Source organism: Adiantum capillus-veneris, chromosome 25 (genome assembly GCF_014529385.1).
Source record: "Adiantum capillus-veneris isolate H3 chromosome 25, ASM1452938v2, whole genome shotgun sequence".
Lineage (NCBI taxonomy): Eukaryota > Viridiplantae > Streptophyta > Polypodiopsida > Polypodiales > Pteridaceae > Adiantum > Adiantum capillus-veneris.
This window is the reverse complement of record NC_140955.1, coordinates 102,958,924-102,972,252: the sequence shown is the minus strand read 5'-3', so window position 1 is coordinate 102,972,252 and position 13,329 is coordinate 102,958,924. Positions and strand designations below refer to the sequence as shown.

At 44.0% G+C, this 13,329-nt stretch overlaps 1 protein-coding gene across 4 annotated transcripts; it reads left to right on the top strand.

Annotated features, from left to right (window-relative positions):
- Window positions 1-11,918, top strand: LOC147425406 (putative arabinosyltransferase ARAD1). 4 transcript variants are annotated; one of them, XM_086499385.1, is made up of 6 exons: window positions 1-351; window positions 912-1,500; window positions 2,208-2,259; window positions 2,341-2,504; window positions 2,579-2,674; window positions 10,990-11,918. In XM_086499385.1, exons 2-6 carry the CDS (start codon window positions 961-963, stop codon window positions 11,407-11,409), a joined length of 1,272 nt encoding a protein of 423 aa, XP_086355511.1. In that variant the 5' UTR covers window positions 1-351; window positions 912-960; the 3' UTR covers window positions 11,410-11,918. The 4 variants fall into 4 exon arrangements, with proteins under 4 accessions (XP_086355511.1, XP_086355509.1, XP_086355510.1 ...); XM_086499383.1 differs by having other exon boundaries at window positions 4-351; window positions 2,208-2,504; XM_086499384.1 differs by lacking the exon at window positions 1-351 and adding an exon at window positions 454-695 and having other exon boundaries at window positions 2,208-2,504.
- Window positions 11,919-13,329: the final 1,411 nt, after the last annotated feature.

Below are 13,329 nucleotides of genomic sequence, written 5' to 3'. Positions count from 1 at the left end.
GTATCCGAGAAGTGTGCACCAGGCATGTGCACAATGTTGAGCAATTTACAGGAATAAGTTGGATCATGCCAAGTGGTGCTCATAGAAAAGGCAGAGACAGAAAACTTGATTAGGTACATCGGCCTACGTGATCGTGGGTTGAAGAGTTCCCTTCGCCTACCTACCGCTCCAGCACGCATACATACAGACAGCGCCTCAACCTTCCGCAAACACGGCGCACACAGAAGCACGCTCCAGTGATCATTGTGGGTCTCTTGTCTACAGGCTTATATGGTTTGTCATGCTCGCCATTCTTACGTACGGAGAAGTTTGCAGCATTTGGGCTCCTCAAGGTCGCCAAAGTTTCACCTGGTTTGGCCCTCCTTCCTTAACTACTTTTGCATATCAAACGTGTTAAAAATATTTGGTGGATGTTACTTGTAGAGTACTCTCATCTCATGTTCTTTCCAGCCCTGCAATCTGATCAGCTCTTGCGTTAGTACAGTACATTCAGATTCCGATGTCCGTTTCACTGCGTTGAAATCGTTCTTGAAGTCTGGCTCTAGTTTTTTCTCAGCATTTGAGTGAAGGCTGGCTTTACGAGACTTGCTGCTGCCTGACAAGCGAGCTTATAAAAGCCATAAGGACTGGTTTCATGCATATCTTTCCTTTGATCCCCTGTTTTAGTCATTTGGATTTTGGCCATCACCATGCTCGTATGTTTTCATAAAAGTTATCTGTATGTGTAGAATATTTGGTTTGATTAGCACTAGATAGAATAACACAAAACCATTTTTTGTACTCGAGAGTTTTCCGTTAAAGCTCGTAGATGCTTTGGGTAGAATTTATGCTGGAGTAAGGCTGCTGCTGGAGCCTGAACTGGCCTGACATTCCTGTTCAAGTTGCTTATCCTAAATTGTAATGATTTACAGGGTATCTATGTGTTCGACAGGCATTCGTTAACTTTAGAGGAGCTACACAATGATCTCCCTCACCAAGTTGTGGGCTCGGGTGAAGGGTGGGAGATCGATTTCATTTATATGTCTGACTCTTGTCAGCATTTTCATTGTCATCTCCATTACATGTGACTTCCAGCCATTATTATCAACACGGCTACTTCATCTTCACGAGACACTTTACAGTTCGATTACGAGGAAGGATGTAGACACAAGTGTGGATACTCTGGCGGACTGCAAGAGACCCTTAAGAGTTTACATGTATGACCTTCCACAGAAGTTTAATTTTGGGATGCTGAAACCAGGTGGGGATGGGGAGATGCCTTGGTTGGATCTAAAAGTTCCTCGTTGGCCGGTGGGTTCAGGTTTGAGAAAACAGCACAGTGTGGAGTACTGGATGATGCTTTATCTTTTAGACTCTAGCTCAAGACCAAAGACAGCAATCAGGGTAGCTGATCCAAAAATTGCAGATGTGTTTTTTGTGCCTTTCTTTTCATCCTTGAGTTTCAACACTCATGGTGTCAATATGCTAGATCCAGAGACAGAAAAGGATCGTCTTTTGCAGGTACTGGCTTTGCTATAAATTGTTTTGAAATGTACATAGAACGTGTAACATATTTATTCAGAGGACAGTATATTCAAGGCTTAATAAAGGTTTAAGAACTTTAGAGGACCAATTTTAGCCTTTAATTGTGTCAGGATACTTGCTGATTTTTGTTAGAGTCAATACTGGTTAATTGAATGATTTCTACTGGATCTGCAAACCTATTCACTCGGGAAAAGCTGAATTTAGTTGTGTGGAATTTGTCTGCTCCTAGTAAACCACAAAGCAATCTGTTGGAATTCACATTATGGCGGCAAAGTTAGATATTTATGTGATAGATTCCTAGTTGTTTTCTTGACCCCTGAAGTTAAGTGAAGGTGCTTCAAGCTTGTGCCAAATAGCAGGTTCACATGTGGGTGAATGATACTTAAAACTCCATTCAGTCCATAAGGGCAGCCTTAGGAAGGGTGAAACATATGATGGCATATTGTGTGTGAGAGTTCAAAATGCCTCATTATTTGGTTTTTTGTCAAGCAATAGGTGTTTATCAAAGTACACACGTGCTTTAATTAGGGTTTTTCAAAGTTGTAGTTATTCTTGTAATCCCAAAAATAAACTTTGTCAAGAAACCATATGGATCATTACCTCTGAAGAGACTTTTCCTACTCTAGTTTGTTCTCAAACATGTTAATGTATATCTGCATGAGCCCCTTCAATATTTTTTGTAGGTTGAGATTGTGGAGCTCTTACATATGTCCCCTTGGTGGCAAAAATCAGCTGGTCAAGATCACATCCTTGTTATGCACCACCCCAATGCTTTGAGATTTGTAAGAGAAGAGTTGAATTCTTCCATTTTTGTAGTTGCTGATTTTGGTCGATATTCCCAAAGAGTAGCTCGGCTAAGGAAGGATGTGGTTGCTCCTTATATGCACGTTGTGGACACTTATGTCACCGACAATCTGACAGATCCATTTGCAGCAAGAACCACTGTTCTTTTTTTTCGAGGAACAGTTAAGCGTAAAGATGTATGTATGCAATGGGATATGGTTATATCTTGTGCTACAAGTTCTAGCTGATGTGGAGGCTGACATTTTGGCAGGATGGCATAGTGCGGACTAAGTTGGCCAAGTTACTGCAGAACCATCCCAATGTCGTCTATGAAGAGAGCGTGGCTAAGAATGGAGGCATTGAACTGGTAATATTTTTCTTCTCTTTTCTCTAAAGCAGCAAGGTCCGAGTGCAAGAACAGTGTTCACCGCCTTGTTTGCCAGCTCCACATTTGCTATTTGCATTGAGTATGCTAGACATCATTAGGAAATGTTTTTGAAGCAAGGGGGAACAATTATTATGTTTGGAATCTTTACCAAGGCTGCAAGGAATCATTTGCAAAATACCATGAGAAAGCACGCACATACATTTTATCTCTCTCGAATGAAGGGTAATTGCATGGATATATGAAAATTTTCTATCCAAATGAGAGCAACTCATGGTATGTTAAACAACAAAGCATCAACGAGGGCAATGTTTACCATATTAGTTGCTATTATAAACCATACATCTCCGATGAAGCACTTAGGTGGCCACTTTTGGGCAACATAGCCTTGGCCTAGGGAGATGAAGTAGACCAAAGGTGAGAACAAGTAAAGGAAGGGAGGAAGAAGGAAGCTCACGCATAAGCATTAAATTAAAAGAAGAGGTTTTATCCACTTTGATTTAGTGGCTTACACAAGTTTTATGTAAGTTGCAAAATTTTCAAGTTTAGGTTATGGAAATTGAGATTTGTCCCTTCTTAGAGTGATGTCTCTACATTCTTGGATTATCCTTCTATGAAGGCTTCACGAGAAGTGCGATTATACTATAGGGATAGGTCTATAATTATGTATTGAAGTGTATATGTTGTCTAGCGAAGGGGATGTTACCTCATCATGGAGCCTATTCTACATTTCATAATTTATTTGCAAAAATAGGAAAGGATCAAAATACAAAATGCATTAACATAAGGAAGATTCACACCAACACCAATAGCATTTGGTTCATCATCTTGTTCATCTTTGACCCAATTCACTTGTTGCTTATTTGTATATAAAAGTCTTGTTCAAGATAGTTAGTTCTTCCATAAATTGAACATTGGAGTTGAGGTTTGCCTTCACCACCATGATTGAATGTAGTGACAAAAGTAGCAGGTTGTCTTTAACGTTGCATTGCAAGAGCCGGTTTATTATACACTCCTTCAAAAGACTCATGATTGCTGGAATGTAATGAAGCGACCATACCTAGAAATTTGAGATCATTAAGATTTTGCAATGTAGTGACTCTAATCTTGTATCTGGGCAGATCTTTTACACTTTTGAGGAGGACAGCAATAGCATGTTTTTCTTCAAAATTTGTCTTGTCAAACTTATCTAATTTCGTTGAAAGGCTTTCCGTTGATGATGCCATTAAAAGAATAGATAGAAGCTAGAGCTTCATGTCCAAGCTGAAAGCTTTAGCAAGGAGAGTAGCTCGGTAGAGAGAGGTGTTGAGAGCTTGAAGAGGAGGTGAGACGAGACCCCAAACAGCCCCAAATCAGCCCTCCAAATAACCCCAAACCTGTCCTCAAATATGCCCCCAAACAGCCCCAAATATAACCCCCAAATGGCTAGTTAAAAAACATTTGACTTTTTAGTTGACCGTTCTGGATGCCCGTTCCGCCGTTCTAGATTGTGTTTCACCCCGTGAAATCGGCCCGTAGGACGGTAGACTTTAGCTTTCACCGATTCTTTACTCGATAAACTTAACTTGACTTTACGACTCAGAGGAAAAGAACTTCACGAATAAACTTGTGACTGGAATTAACACTTCAAACAAAGCACGGCTTGGGAGCTAGAGTGCTTCCTGTGAGTGCGCTTGTGCGAGAGAGAGAGAGAGAGAGAGAGAGAGAGAGAGAGAGAGAGAGAGAGAGAGAGAGAGAGAGAGAGAGAGAGAGAGGACACAACACAAACGCTGCTGTAGGGGAAGAGGGGCCGATCAGTCCCCCATGACTACCAGAGCAGAAGACCCGTACAATGCCAATCATGTGTAAAATGGATACCCCCCCTGGCCTCATATATAAGAGTGCCCAAGGGAGTCCATACTGGGTGGGCGGCCGCCCCAAACCTGGGGTGTCACGGCAAAAGTGCAACCTATGCATGGTTGGCCAGCCCGGAGACATACTAGCCGTACAAGTATGCCGTAGACCTATGTGAAGCAGCAGAGTGGTGTAAATCTAACACCCCCTCTCAGCACGTGATGTTGAACAAATCGCATGAAGCCGAAGATGTGAGGCAAATGATGAAGATGTCTGCTGCGATGAGTGCAACAGTTTGGGGTGTCCCAACCTCCAAGAGATCTCCATGGTAAAGTGCCGTCACGAGCATTGTAGCAAATTGTTGTACTTCGCTAATGTAGTGTGAAGGGACTACGTGAAGGTCCCGAACTGAGTGTAAAAAGCAACTCCGTGTCGTTAAAGAAGTGCTAATCGACCTGCAAGTGTACTGCCCAATAGGATCTGTGGTGTCTGTAGTCAAACCGTTTGGAGAAAATGGGGAAGCCCAGGAATCGTCATGAGAATGACCGGAAGCCTGTCAATGCACAAACTTGCAACACTATGTGGCTAGGGGGCTAAGTTGTGAAAAACTCCAGGAAGGCTAGATGTAGCAATTTGCGCTGTAAACGTCCTCTGAAACAAGGAAAGCCAGACTAAACAATTTGCATTGTAGAAGCTATCGTAAGTTGCAACAGTCACCGAGAGACCGCATGGACCACCACTGGATGGTGTCCTGTTAGTAGGTAGGGTAATCCAAGATGAGGGGAAAGCCAGACTCAACAGTCTGTGTCGTGAAGGCCCTCTGAGAAGAGGTGTGGTCAAACCAAGTTGTCTGCACCGTAATCATCTTGTATGAAGAAGGGCAACCAGATTGAGAAGTTTGCATTGTGAAGATCCTCTGAGAAGAGGAAAGGTCAGACCAATCTGTTTGCGCTGTCTTGCCTATATCTCCCGCCTCCAATTCTCCGGTGTCAACCAAAACAGAATCCACGCTAACAACGCCACCAAACTGCATCTCGGTGTGGCTCTTAATGTGAATGAGCTAGGAGTGGCCTACTGCTCGGGTCGGGGGATAAGTTTATTGTAAGGTTACTGAGGGTGAGTGTAAATAACTCTGAAGGTAGCAATCCAAATGATCAGGAGTGTAGAAGAGCAATTGCACTACCATCCAAGCCAAGCTCAAAGCACTGAAGTTCCACTCCAGTCTGTAGATCCAAGCAATGAACGTGTCCAGGAAGAGTTCCACGATCAGCCCCCCATGACTACCAGAGTAGAAGACCCGTACAATGCCAATCGATGTGTAAAATGGATACCCCTTTGGCCTCATATATATGAGTGCCCAAGGGAGTCCATACCAGGCGGGTGGCCAACCCAAACTTGGGCGGCGGGACAAAAAGTGCAACCTATGCATGGGTGGCCAGTCCGGAGACATACTAGCCGTACAAGTATGCCGTAGAACTATGTGAAGCAGCAGAGTGGTGTAAATCTAACACTTCCAGGGAGACAGCGACACCCTGTAGGCCCCAAAGACTGGTGCCCCTTTGGATATTTCTTTATTCTTATAAAACTTAGGAGAAAACCTGCAAGTTCCTACGAGCTGTCCCGCTTTTACCGGGTTGAAAATGGCCTACTCTAGCCCGATGTGAAGCAGCAGAGTGGTGTAAATCTAACACTTCCAAGGAGACAGCGACACCTTTGGGTATTTCTTTATTCTTATAAAACTTGGTGAAAACCTGCAAGTTCCTACGAGCTGTCCCGCTTTTACCAGGCTGAAAATGGCCTACTCTAGCCTGATTTCGGCAGCATAACCGCTGTAGGAGGCTTCATAGACAAAATCCCCATGCCAAAGGTGACTTTCCCGGCGCATACGGACACTTTTCCAAACATGGCAAGAATCTGCAGCACGCTGAATTCTCTGTTTTCTGCCCTGAAAATGCACGAGATCACTTGTACAGTGATCCCAACGCTTCCCCGAAGCTCTTGGGGGTATTAGGGATCAATTAGGGCCAAAACCCTAAACCCGCAAAAATACACAGCATGCTGTAATTCACTGTTTCGGGCTCCGTTTCGCGTGCTGGTCGCACCCGTAGCAAGCAGGGCTACTTGCCCTTTGAATCGGACAAGATTTCCCGCGTGAAATCTCTCCGAATTCACCTGTACCTGTAGGGGATTAGCCACTAGCTAATCTAGTACTTGTGCAAGAGGCTCTTGCCTCGGCAATCGTGCATGAACCCACACAATTGTACATACAGATGAAAAGCCCTTGGGTGGGGCATCACGTTTCTGTATTCGAAGAGCTAGAGAGATGCACGAGAGCGGAATCATCGTGGTACATAGAGCAAGGGAGAAGGCAAGCTTTCCATTAAAGCTGTGATCACCTGCACTCACTACTCACACACGCAGTGTAGTCACTTAAATAAGTCAAATCAGCCTCCTCTCTCATTTTGGGCGCCCCCTCTTCTTGCTAGACTGGGAAAAATTGCTCTGGAGCCGCCATGTGTCTAGTTTGCCTCTTTTGAGTTAATTTCCTAGTACCCACCGACTTATAACGTGTAGCGAGGGGCCTAAATGACCTTGAACTGAGCCTAGAAACCCCTTTACTGCTTGGATTCCGGTGCCGACTGGCCCGACCATCTCGTGGCAACTTGCCCTTCCCGATTGTGGGTGAAACTCTCGGCCTTCGGCCGCTTCACACTGCCACACAATGTCCAGCCATTTGTGACTTCAAAAAGAGGGTTCCCAAAATTAAATGAAAATCAAGGGAAAGAAACCAACAACTAAGGTTAGTGGTTCCCACAGACTCGTGACATACCTCCCTCTTGAAATCGCAAACGTCCTCGATTGCATGCCAAATATACATGCCATAGATTATTTAGTGTGATTAGCACCCTTTTATCATCACATGTATCCACAGGAAAGGTCATGAAACATAGATACAAATGACTTAATGAGACCTTCATACTTTTGTCATTTCATCTACGATAGAAGTGTGCATAAAACCTATAGCGTTTGTAAAGCAGTGTCCACTTCTATTGCATTGAATTCGTATGTACATTTGATGTGCTAGCTCCATCATTACCCCTCCTTTGAGCATGTTGAGTTGGGCACACGTAGGCTGTAACCCAAAGGCCTCAAGGTAAAGCTGCAATACATTCGGTGACTCTAGCAGTTCACACTCTTCCATCCACTTTACATCCATAGGTGGATAGTTCTTGAACTTCACCAAATACTGTCGTGTAGCTTGTCCCTTAACTTTTCTTTCCTTATGTGTCAAAACTTGCTCAGGTACCAAGATCTCATAAAGTTCCTCCAACTTTTGGCTGATCTTCATCTGGCATATCTTCCGGCACATCTCCCACAAAGGGTCTTAGAAGACTCACGTGAAACGCATTATGAATCTTCCAAGTGTCAGGCAATTTCAGCCTATATGCAACATCGCTGATCTTCTCAAGTACTTGAAAAGGCCCATAGTAACGCATGCTGAGCTTTGGAAACAACCTTTCCTTGCCTTTCATCTTCTTTAACCTTGCCTTTTTAAACCTTAAAAGTACCCAATCACCACGTGAAAAAAAACAATTCACAATGGTGACGATCAACAACTCTTTTCTGCTTTGTGTGAGTCTTTTCCAAGGCAAGCTTGATCTTCTTATAGATTTCATCCATGTTTTCAACATATCGATCTGCCTCAAAAATTTTGTCCTTTGTGTGCAAAAATGGGAGGAACCTTTTTACCACCCTCAACAATCTTAGAAGGGCAAGGCTCAACAATCTTAGAAGGTGCCTTGCCTATTGACAAATGCACTATATTGTTGTACGCATACTCAAACGTGGGTGGATATTGTTTCCACTTGCCCTTATTATCTGACACATAACATTTCAGCAGATCCAAGATAATAGAATTAGCCTCTTCTGACTGCCCATCTGTTTGTGGATGAAATGAGGATGAAAACTTGAGCATGGTGCCCATGTTTTCGAACAAGCCTCTCCAAAACGGGCTCGTCATACGAGGATCATGATCACCGACAATAGACTTGGCATACCATGGTACTTGAAAACATTGTACATAAGCAACTGTGCCATCTGGTCAAATTTTATCTTCTTCCTGACAGGAATAAAATGGGCTTGCTTGCTGAACTTGCAAATAATGGTCCATATACCATCATTCCTTGTCGGCCTTCTTGGAAGATCAAAGATAAAATCCATAGCAATGCTTTCCCATGGCTTATCTGGAATAGGCAGTGGCTGTAATAACCCTAGTGCCTTTTGCCTGTCAAACTTGACCTTTTGGCAAATCACGCATGCTCGTCTAGTTACCTAGTCATAAACCTTGGACCTTGTGGAGCATTCAAATCAACAAAAGGTACAGACAAGAGTGGCCGTGAACTCTTGCCAACCTCAAAGACAGGGGTGGCCGTGAACTCTCGCCAACCTCGAACACTGGAGGAATAGCCTGTTTGTCCTGTGAAGAGGAACCCTCTTTCCTCGCGTCGTTTGTCCTGTTAGCCATAGTGTAATTCCAAGTTCCTCTACTCTCTGTCTTCGCCGCAAACCAACCAAGGCTCACTCTTTATGGAGAAAGTGATTCTGTCCCGGCAATGGAACCATGAAATCGGCCCGTAGGGCAGTAGACTTTAGCTTTCACCGGATTCTTTACTCGATAAACTTGACTTGACTTTACGACACAGAGGAAAACTTCAAGAATAAACCCGTGATTGGAATTAACACTTCAAACAAAGCATGGCTTGGGAGCTAGAGTGCTTCCAAAGAGACAGCGACACCCTGGAGGCCCCAAAGATTGGTGCCCCTTGCGGTATTTCTTTTTTCTTATAAAACTTGGGAGAAAACTTGCAAGTTCCTACGACTGTCCTGCTTTTACCGTGCTGAAAATCGCCTACTCTAGCCTGATTTCGGAAGCATAACCGCAGTAGGAGGCTTCACAGACAAAATCCCCATGCCAAAGGTGACTTTTCCGGCGCATGCAGACACTTTCTCAAACCTGGCGAGAATCTGTAGCACGCTGAATTCTTTGTTTTCTGCCTTGAAAATGCACCAGATCACCTGTATAGTGATCCCAACGCTTCCCCGAAGCTCTAGGGGTATCAGGGATTAATTAGGGCCAAAACCCTAAACCTGCAAAAATATACAGCAGGCTATGATTCACTGTTTCGTGCTCCGTTTCGCGTGCCGGCCACATCCGTAGCAAGCCCTCGAGCTCCTGCACCTTTAGGGCTACTTGCCCTTTGAATCGGACGAGATTTCTCGCGTGAAATCTCTCCGAATTCACCTGCAGGGGATTAGCCACTAGCTAATCCAATACCTGTGCAAGAGGCTCTTGCCTTGGCAATCGCGCATGAACCCACACAACTGTACGTACAGATGAAAAGCCCTTGAGGGGGGCATCACTTTTCTGTATTCAAAGGGGGGGAGAGATGCACGAGAGCGGAATCATCGTGGTACATAGAGCAAGGGAGACGGCAAGCTTTCCATTAAAGCTGTGATCACTTGCACCCACTACTCACACACGCACTGTAGTCATTTTGGGTGCCCCTCTTCTTGCTGGACTGGGAAAAGTTGCTCTGGAGCCACCATGTGTCCAGTTTGCCTCTTCTAAGTTAATTTCCTAGTACCCACCGACTTATAACGTGTAGCGAGGGGCTTAAATGACTTTGAACTAAGCCTAGACACCCTTTTATTGCTCGGATTCCGGTGCCCAATGTCCGGCCATTTGTGACTTCAAAAGAGGCGTTCGGAACACTGTTTTGGAACGTTTAGGGTGCGTTCCGCCCGTTCCCTGTTACCGTGACTTAAAACTCTCAACAACTCAAGCGTCTCATTGTTGTACACAATGCATGGCTTCTACTTATGGTTGATTTTCACAAGCATAATCTTTGTTTTGGATTCGTTCACAATCAGCCCAGTATGCAACATAAGTTTTCAAGGACAACAATAAGCTTTTGTGCATCTTAAGTGTGTGCTAGGAGCGCTACATCATCTCCATACAACAAATGCAAGATTATCACATTGCAAATAGTAACCTCTTCAATGCCTTTTTGTTGCATAAAGTCGAGTACCATTTGTTCCAATTGATCAATGCATAGACCAAAGAGAGTTGTGACAATGGACATCCTTAGTTAACCCAATAGTGCTTATAAAAAATTCTGAAATTCCTCTTCCCATGTGCAATTCGCTTATCGAACTTCTCGTAGATTCAAGAAACTGCAAGCATAAACTCATTTGGCACTTGAAGTTCTTCCATCCTTCTCCACAAATTGTCACATGGAATCATATCAAAGGCTTTCTTGAAGTCCACAATGCAACAAAACAATTGCTTGCCTTCAACCGACTTTCCTCCATGGGAACGGAGAGAGAGAGAGAGAGAGAGAGAGAGAGAGAGAGAGAGAGAGGTGAGTTTTGGGGTCTCTTCATTACATTGTCTTCTTGGGCAGGCTACACAAGGCATGCGCAAATCTCTGTTTTGCCTCACTCCAGCTGGTGATACACCCTCTTCATGCAGGCTTTTTGATGCAATAGCTAGCCACTGTGTGCCTGTGATAATCAGTGACAAGCTGGAGCTTCCATTTGAGGATGAGCTGGACTATGAGGAGTTTTGCTTGATATTCTCGGTAGAAGAGGCATTGACACCAGGCTATATTTTGGAGATTTTGGAGAACTTTTCAAAGGAAAGATGGCTTCGGATGTGGGCGAATCTGAAGCTTGTAGCTCACCATTTTGAGTATCAGCATCCAGCCCTCAAAAATGACGCTGTTGATATGGTGTGGAAGCAAGTGAAGCGGAAGCTGCCAGCGATCAGACTTGCCAAGCACAGAATGAAGAGGTTGAAAACACCAGATTGGTGGCATTGGTGAGTTTTGATCTGAAGGCTAACTTGTGCACACAGTATCTACATGTAAACGGCCCCATAGAGCTTACCCATAGTGGCAAAGCTTTTACTGTGCAAATGGGCAGCGGAAGCTTCCTTATGGCATTCATCAACTTGAATGATTGACATGGTATGCATGGAGGGGGAACGCGCAAATTTTTGACCATTCTCAGAGCGCTATGTGTGTGTTCATGGGGGGGTCTTCACTTAGTACACTCCATGCATGGGGCCAGTCCTTGCATGGCCTTGTGGCTTAATATACCTTATGTACTCAATACAAGATTCTTCATTTCACTGAGAAGACCATCCACCCCAAAAGAATTGTATGTAGCTCTTTGAGGCCAAGTTTAAATTTTGCCTGGTCCTCCTCAGTGACCTATCTGAATCTACGTCGAGATGTTGACATCAATGACATGTATTCACATACGCCTGTATGTGAGGAATGTTGGAGTTTCCGATGAATATGTATCAATTAGTAATTCTAAGATTGGACTCTCTCTCTCTCTCTCTCTCTCTCTCTCTCTCTCTCTCTCTCTCAAGCACATGGCAAAACTGAAAAACTGAAAGGCCAGGTAAAAACTGAAAGTTCTTGGATTCAAGACTCATCAGATATCTTCCTATGATGCTGAAATTTCTCTTTTGATGGGCGTGCGTGCATGTGTGTGAATAAGAAGAAGAAACTGGAATAAGCTTTCTATCAACCGACCATGGTAGATTGGTTATCCCAAGTCCCACTGGAAAATCAGGTGTAGGGAATGGTCCCTTAGGGACCATTCCTTGGAATCCTTGCGACCAAAGGGTGACTGGCGGAGCCGGGAGTCCTGTGAGAGCAGGATTGCAAGGACCATGCATTCCCGGCCGTCAACGGTCGTGGGGAGGAGGGCCACCGGTGTAGGAGGTCAAAGCCAGGCACTGGCTCAATTCCATACGCTGACTTGTCAGAATTTTCTGCATTTGGGATTCTGCGTGCTGAGCTGGAGGCAAGTGATTGGCATGCAGACTGTTTGTGCTGCCTGATATTCCGCATGCTGAACTGTCCAGCATCGAGCGGTTGCAGGATGACATTCTGGCCAATAAAGATGAGTGGATGGAGGGCCGAGATCTGCAGCCCTCCGACCCACGACCTTGACGGTCTCGGGTTCAAGACTCGTCGCATAGATCTTTGAGCTCTCTTGGGATTGTTCTGATAGTAAAATCAATCAATCAATCTCTCTCTCTCTCTCTCTCTCTCTCGCGCGCGCGCGAGTTCTAGGAAAATCAATCAACCTTTCTATCACCAAGTGCAGCAGATTGCTTATGCTATTTCACTCTTGAGTAATTGGTCTTGAGTGTCCGATCAACCAATAAGGCCTTATGGGATTCATCCTACTACGAAACGTATTAGAAGTCTCTCTCTCTCTCTCTAAAATCAAAACAACCTGAGCTTCTCTCTCCTAAAAACAACCCGAGTCTCTCTCTATCTTGAATAAGAAGAGGAAATTCGAAACAACCTGAGCACGGAGTGGTTTGACTTACCTATATCACGAGGCATTTCATTTCCTACACTAAAATTTCACTTTTAATTTTACATGTTTTGAAAGGTTTTTTATATTGTCAAAATTGTCCTACCAGCTACATTTGCCCCATTAAGAGCTTTGACTATTATGCTATTAGTGCTATTACTATGGCATGTTATTGATTCAATCTTCAGTACCTTGCATTTTGGACAAAGGGACATAGCTTATTGCTCTGTGTGTGTGTGTGTGTGTGTGTGTGAGAGAGAGAGAGAGAGAAGAACAAGAATAACATCGTTGGAAACTTGTTAAAGTTTTGGCATCTTAAGTGAACTGCCCGCTGTGATCCCATTATTCTTTTGTGATCCCATTATTCTTTTGGCTTATAGGTATTTATTTTACTTATTTGTCAA

Coding starts and splice junctions, on each gene's coding strand:
- LOC147425406 (XM_086499383.1), top strand. CDS start 961: ATGATCTCCCTCACCAAGTTGTGGGCTCGGGTGAAGGGTGGGAGATCG. Junction 1,501..2,207: donor AAAAGGATCGTCTTTTGCAG/GTACTGGCTTTG, acceptor TATTTTTTGTAG/GTTGAGATTGTGGAGCTCTT. Junction 2,505..2,578: donor GAACAGTTAAGCGTAAAGAT/GTATGTATGCAA, acceptor ACATTTTGGCAG/GATGGCATAGTGCGGACTAA.